The 7,841-nt window shown below is 33.3% G+C and overlaps 1 protein-coding gene across 3 annotated transcripts in view; it reads right to left on the bottom strand.

The window, feature by feature from the left end:
* The window catches only part of PARPBP (PARP1 binding protein), a 29,836-nt gene that overhangs the window by 20,150 nt on the left and 1,845 nt on the right, over nucleotides 1-7,841 (bottom strand). For all 3 annotated transcript variants that reach the window (XM_087934901.1, XM_026726488.2, XM_087934902.1), the window contains exons 2-4: nucleotides 5,092-5,245; nucleotides 1,469-1,693; nucleotides 463-567 (exon numbers count right to left, since the gene is read on the bottom strand). In XM_087934901.1, coding sequence (XP_087791027.1) covers nucleotides 463-567; nucleotides 1,469-1,693; nucleotides 5,092-5,245 — 484 coding nt within the window. The remainder of the gene's footprint in view (nucleotides 1-462; nucleotides 568-1,468; nucleotides 1,694-5,091; nucleotides 5,246-7,841) is intronic.

The raw sequence follows: 7,841 nt of genomic DNA on the forward strand, positions 1-7,841 counted from the left end.
GGGTTTCATGAGGCCAGCCGCCAAGTTTTTAGGTAAGAATTAGTATAAATAACCATGTACTGACCACAATTTTATATTATTCATATATTTTTTTTACCTTTACCAATCTGGCATTTTGAAGATTTGTATGGATCAATAGATTATGGATACTATTTCATTGCTAAATTGTTACTGATTCAAATGTCAATAGATGTTCTGAAAACACTCTATTTTATTTCTGACCAGACTTTTAAAAACCATGTAACACAGAGTTTAAAGCAGGATCCAAACAAGACTTGGGAGTTCAACAAGTCGAAAGAATAGCGTTTTGACACTAACCATTAAAATGGGGAAAACAGCTAACATAATAATTAGCAAATGAAATATGTATTGTGGTCAGAGGTCAGTATAATATAATTATCTTTCATAAGAAATTTTATAGTAGTTAGAAAATAAAAGAGAAGGGTTAGGGTTACCTCTTACCTCTTCCTTATCCTGGTTCATTCTTCTTGTTGGTGTGGAGAATGCAGAATCAGTACAACTGATTGTTAAATCTGCTGTTCCAGCAATAAATTCTAACAATTGTACCTTTGGCAAAGAAGATATTTCAGAATTATATTTAGCTTGATAGTCACTTTTTAAAGAGAAGCAACTTATATTCCAAAGAGAGAGGTATTGGGAAACCTTTCAGTTTACCTTCGTAAATCATGATATCCCTTTTATGACTAAAAACTTTACTTTCACATTTTTAAAATAGTGATACTGAATGTTAAAAAGTATTGTCCATTATATAAAAAATAAGAAAGAAATGCACTGTGCTTTGGGAAGGTTCTCGAAACCTACATAGCAGAACCAATGAACCCAATATAGGTAAGACTAGAATAGACTTTGCTTGTCCTCCTGCATCAAGAGGTAGAATAAAGTAATAAAATTTAAGAAGATTGTAATGTTTATATATTATTCTGTACATGTTCAAACATATATTAAATAAATTATAAATAAGTGTCAATAAATAAATCTTTTGTTTAGATAAGGCATCAGCATTAATAATTCTACAAAGAAAATATCAGTGCAGAGGATAATATGTTAACTCTAGATCAGGGGTCTCCAACCTTGGCAACTTTAAGAGAACTCTGGGAGTTGAAGTCCACAAGTCTTAAAGTTGCCAAGGTTGGAGACCCCTGCTCTAAATCACATAATCTGTGGTTTTTGCAATTTCAAGATCATTGTGCAGGTAATTTAGGATCTTTTAAATACCATTTTTCTGGCTACTTTTCCTATCAGTCTTTTAAATAAAATCACAAAAGGTGCTACTGCATTTTACAAAAATTCCTATTAACCCACTCCTAATAAGTTAGACATTATTGTTTTGACCATGGTCTGATAAAAAAAATTTTTTTACTGAAAGCTGTAAAATTTCCCTGATTTATATTAGAAACAATTTTTATTCGACACCTATACATTCAAATCAATAATGGCATATACTTACAGAAGATATAGGTTCAATTTGCAGTCCTAGTGTCTCACATTTTATATATGTATCTACAAGATCCATCATATTGCAGTGCTTTAAAAAGCTAGCATAAGTATTTCGGATGTCTGCATAATTTTCAGGAGCTTTTGCATTTTCATGTAATATACCTAACTTGTCAGGAACAAAGTAATTCCAAGATAATATCACTTCACTAAGAGATGCTTTAAACTCACCACAAAGCTATAAAAAAAGAGAGAAGTTATTCAGAATAACTGGATTCTGATGCTTTACAGCAACATCAGTCAAGATATAAAAATGTTTTACAAACTTAACTGGGCTGAAATGACAGAGCTATTGTATCAGGAAAATTTAACTGTAACTGATTATATTTGTATCATTTTATGACATTTATAAAAGTGTTCTTCACTGTGAGACCAGTTAGTAGTGATACTGAACCAAGTCACCCAGGTGCACCTTCATGTGTATAACTTTCTATCTTTTGTTTTATTCTTGTGATATTCATGATAATTCATTATCATTCCTGCATCCACTGCATATTGCATCTATTTGATTGGATACATTTAACCAATGCAAAGTGTCACATGCACTGTCTGTGAATAAAATATGCAGGAAATAGAAAACAAGGGAGCAAAATACCAGAGAAGATAATGGTTGCCATGTTATTCCTGTTGCTTTGGTAACTGGGTAGCCTGGGCTTTGCCCATCTTCTCATAAAAGAAAAGTTGTGGTTTTCCACCAAGCAACTAAGAGTTAATAATTGAACTGTCAGGCAACTAAGCCATGGTTGTTGTGAGAAAGATAAAACAGGGAGAATTTTCCTGAAGGACAAGATAGAAAGGAAATGTGACAGGTGAACATATTAAAGGATCAAATGTTTTTACATTATACTGGTTGTTGAATTACATTTATACAGTGTACTAATTGAATGACGTTTACTAGGAAGAGTAATAATATAGTGCTTTGAAAATTACTGTGTGTGTATACTATATTATCAAACAATAACTAAGTTTCCCTTTTTGCTGCTTTAGCCCAAAAACACTTGGAGGGATTTTTGTCTCACAAAACATTCAACTTGTTTCAGTTTTTGCTCTAAAGTTGTATTTTTCCCATTAAAAATAAAAGAAACCTAAATGTAAGTTAATCTGATTTATTAGAAGTTTTTGGATATTAAAGTGATTTGTTCCATATGGTATAAGATTGCAGCTTAAAGATAGTGGAATATATTTTTTCACTAATGTTTTTGAACCAGTTCTTCAAAATGCAACAGCTAGTTAAGTTCCAATATAATTCAGTCAAAATCTTTTCTCACAAGATGAGGAATTTTCAGGGCTTAACTTTGTTTATACTGGTATTATAAAAACAATTTAAATCCAAATAAAAATGCTGTCCAAATATCAGTTTTCATGATCAGGTGCCCACCATGACAGCATATTATTCATAGAAAGGACTGTAAGTTTGTGGTAGAACTCAGAAAATGTTTTGCTAGGACCAAATGCCAGCTGGCTAATTCATAAAGGAAGTTCATAAAGTTCAACAGCTTAAGTCTGTGATAGACAACAAGAATATTGTATTTCACAAGAGTAAAATGAAGAAAAATCTACAATTCTTAAAGCATTGCAGTTCTGACATTATTTTGTAGTAATCATATTTTTGTATCAAAGTTTAAAAATGAGTTTTTCCATAAAAGTAATTTTTTTTGCATGACACTGATGAATGGCTTTTAAAGATGTAACTATGGAAAAATGGTTAAATGCTTCTTTTACAGCTTTTCTTCCCAGTCCTTTTGACATTTGCAGAATCTGAATATATTTTCTATGTTAGTATTCTTCTTTAGTGGTATTTTCATGTAGGTGAATGTAGGTGCCTTTTTACAGTTGTAAAAGCTACAGTTTTCTGCAGCTATATCTGTCCTATAGAACAGGACCTCCCCAGAAAAACGGATGGCATCAATCTTGTTAGCCTTTCACAAGGCTCTGAAGACCTAGATTTTCCCTCAGGCATTTGGGCCAATAGTTATGTGAGGTCTTTTTATGATGTAGTTTTTTTCTGGAGGTTACATTTTAACAAATTCATGAATTTATATTGTTATGGTGGTTTTAATTTTTGTACGCTATTGTGAGATGTGCAGTTCTATAAATTGTACATTTTTAAAAATTCTTTTTAAATAAGTTACCAGGTCATTTTCTTTATTTGGATTCTTTATTTGGGACTTAATATTTTATATATACGGTATTTTGTGCATCACTTAGAGCAGATATATCCATCCAACAATCTGTGGGCTGTATGTGGCCCTTGACAGCTAGTAATGTGGCTCCATGATATCATAAACTTTTTAACTTTATTATATGATTTAGATACTTTATATTATATATTTTATACAGGGCCCAAGACAATTCCTCCTCACACAATGAACCCCAGGCAAGCTAAAATGTTAGATACTCATAACCCAGAGTGTCTAGTTATTCCTTAATAGATAAAATAAGCCAGATAGCAGAACATTTCTATAACTGCACATGGGTAATTCCTATCATAGTCATATCATATTTTGTGAGGTAACAATAATAATATACTTGGTTTTTCAAACTGTGCAGTCAGATTAACAAGTCTAGCTTTTCAGTTTAAAACATATATTATTTTATATACATTATGCTGGGAAAAGAGGCTTAAACAAAGATATTTAAATTGCATTTTGGAATTACAGATAAAACTGAAAATGATTTACTTCCTACATTTTCCCTTATTTTTGCTCTGCTTACAATTTTACAGCATAAATTCCTTTGAGCATAAAATTTCTGTGGTTGATCTCACCAGAGAAAGTAACTTTTCTTGGAAATGTTTGATGAGATACTTCATCTTTCAACTGCATGCAGTTGAAGAGAGATTAAAGAAAAAAAATGATTCCAGTGTTAATAACAATTGTTTAATGTATCCCTTTTTCCTTTCACAGTGCAGATCACCATATAATGATTAAACCATCCAATAAAAAATTTAAAAAACAAGTAAGTTACTGGCAGCAATTTAAAAAGTATTCTAGTTCTTGTGCATTGGTTGCCCCCAATGCTATGACAGTCATATTTCTGTCTAAAACCTGGAGGTTAATTGTGTTTCCTTTGGGAAGGTATTCCATAATTGGAACACAATTACTAAAATATTCTTATTTGGATTGAAAGTGAATGATCAACCTGAAATCTATTGAGTTTCCCCTACTGACTTTTGGTCTCCCAGACATACTGTACATCTTAACTACCATAATAACATCATCTCTCTATGTAACAGAAAACATGTTCTTCATTCAGATATTTATGAGATTTGAATGTACATACCCATCTTTTCTTATTTAAACCAAGAACTGGTAGCAAATTTAGGAACTTTGGTTTGTTTGATGCCTAAGTGCTACACAAGCTAAGATATTAAATTAATTCTTTATGAGGCAGCTAATCAAAGAAAATAACAAGATTTTGATGAATCCATTAGTAGTTTTTCAGAAATAAAATACTTTTATATTCTCAAACATCAGAATAATGAACAAAATATTAAAATATCCTTCAAACATGTTTGGGTGATTTATGGACTCATTGACCTCTTTTTAAAAGTCCCTGAAATCAATATATATTAACCTTCTTATTAATTTCAGCAACAGATAAGTGCAAAGCCATCAGCATACAATCTGCCCCACACACTGTAGTCCTTTCTGAATCTGAAAATAAGCGCCAATTTCTCCGGAAACATTTAATCATATTCCAAATGCTTTGCTGAAGAGGAGTCATCATCCTAAATAATAATAATAAAAAAGTTAAATCATACAGGACAACTTGCAAATATTAAGAATTTACAATGGCTTTTATAAGGAAAAAAGAATCAATGGAAGGAAATGCAAAAGTTCAAAATACAAAATTGGACAGGAAGCAAAACTAAAGACAACCTAAAATGGGTTATCAAGGTAACTATATAGCAAAAGGACATCCTGGGAAACAACACTTAAATACAAGAAAGAATCCAATCTGGGCACTGAATTCAAGATTTTTGAAAAACTGACTTTGAAGTTGAACATTAAAGATAACAAAGTAGGATCTCCCACTTGGGTCTCTTCATGTACTTGGCCTATAATTCCCATCAATTGTAGCTAAAATAACCATTAGTCAGTCGTCACTATGTTTAACATTTAGAAAATGAATCATAAGCAGAAAACAATGTAACTGAGAACAGGAAGCTTAATGATAGGGCAGCACAGGGAAAAATAGTTTATACTTGACATATGATAAATAGAATCAGCATAGGAATTCAAAAAATTATAAACAAAGTATTTCTTCACAAACTTATCATCTAAATTAATTATTTGAACAGGGCTCACTTTTAAAGTCTTAAGTAATTTATTTCTAGTTATATATTGCAAGAGTTGGAACAATTTCAGGTAGTTTATTTCATAAAAGCATACAAATAGCATAACCTAGAATTAATATAAAAACAGGGTCCTGCAATAATACAGTCTGTATGGCAGTGACTATTAATTGCCAACACCTAGTTTTCCAGGTGTTTTACTTAATTTATATACCTCCCATTCTTAAAAGCTCTGGACAGGACAGTCAACAATTAAGATCAACATAAAAAGCACCCTCTCAAAAATAAGAAATCCATCCACACTAGAAAACAAAACTGACAAATTAAAAATATACAAAATCATGTGGTCACTATATTCATCTTCACTGATAACATGCCCTCCTCTTGTCTTAATTGTTCTTCTGAAACCTAGGAAGGCAGCACCTGACTGGACCTTCATGTGAAATTCCAATTGGGACAGCAATTGCAAAAGCTTATTTCTGAAGTCCTTTAAATGATAATCTCATATTGCCTCATAAAATTACAAGTTCATGTTTTGTGAGATCATTAAGATACTCTCAAACATGTGACATCTGAGGATGTAGACAGCAACCTCTATGAAAAAAGGTCAATCACTTATGGATTAAATGGGTGCTCTTGTCTTGTAAACATAGCCAGAGAGGGCATGAACTGGGCATAGAAGGTAAACATATCCTTGAGGGAGAAAATGATGCCTGTGGCATCAAAGGAAGCAGTAGTCTCTACCACCCATCCAGAAGTCATCACTTGAATATGTCCATCTTAATTATAATCTAATTTTTTTAAAAGTGTGGCACAAGCATATGATTTTACTTCAGCTTCCTTTTCTTTTAAGAGCTGTGAAGATCATAACACTTCTCTTTCATCACTGTCATAACTGCAAATGGTCACTAAATGAGACAGTCACTAAAAAGGAGTGCCTGTAATTGCACCATGCTATTGAAATGCTCACAAACATGCGTCTTTGTAATCTAATCTTCTCAATATAGACTTCAAACTGAAAATTCTGAAGTCTCCCATGTTTTCTTCATCCTCTTTTTGAAAACGACGATAATATTTGCTCTCCTCCAACCTCACCTCCAAGAATTCTTCAGAGCAGTTTAGCAATTGTTCCTACTAGTTTCTTTAGTATTGTAGGATATGATCATCTGACTCTTTTAGTTCTTTAAATTGTCTAAGTTGTCTCTTACCCTTTGTCTCATTGAGGCTGGAGTTCTCTCCTTCCCCTATTGACCTAATAACTAGCAGCTAGGGGTCCATTTCCCTTGAGAAGATAGTCATAAAATAGCAATAGCACTTAGACTTGTATACCACTTCACAGTGCTTTACAGCCTTAAGTAGTGCAGCATATTGCCCCCAACAATCTGGGCCCTCGTTTTACCGACCTCGAAAAGATGGAAGGCTGAGTCAACCTTGAGCTGGTAACAGTCAAATTGCTGGGAGTCAGCAGAATTAGCTTGCAATACTGTATTGTAACCATTGTGGTACCACAGCTCTTGGTGAGGGCAGAATAGGAGCAATTCTGATATCTCATCATTACCCTATTACCAATTTACCACTTTTTTTTTCTCCGGAGATCTACACCTATCTTGGCTTTTACTTCTAATGTGCCCTGAAAAATATGTTTTAAGATACTTCTGATGTTTGACAAGTGAGCCCTCTGTGAAGCCATAGACACGAGCAGTTAGGAGAGCATCCTAGATTCACAATTCTCACCAGAGCAGGAAGTAAAGGTTGCAGTCAGAGGAGCCTTTGGTCAGCTTTAACATATTTTCCAGTTTTAACCCTTCCTGGACTAGATGACACTGAATACAGTGACTTATGCCCTTAACATCTCGTAGTTTGAATACCATCATTTTCCCCACATGTGGTTACCCCAGTGGTGGGATTCAAATATTGTTGCCACCAGTTCAGTGGGCGTGCTTTGGTGGGCGTGCTTTGTGTGCGTGCACACACACTGTGTGCAAGCATGCACCAAATGCGCACTTTGCAAACAAATGCGCAGAGGCGT

Source organism: Pseudonaja textilis, chromosome 5 (assembly GCF_049901715.1).
Source record: "Pseudonaja textilis isolate UNSWEBS1 chromosome 5, rPseTex1.2, whole genome shotgun sequence".
Lineage (NCBI taxonomy): Eukaryota > Metazoa > Chordata > Lepidosauria > Squamata > Elapidae > Pseudonaja > Pseudonaja textilis.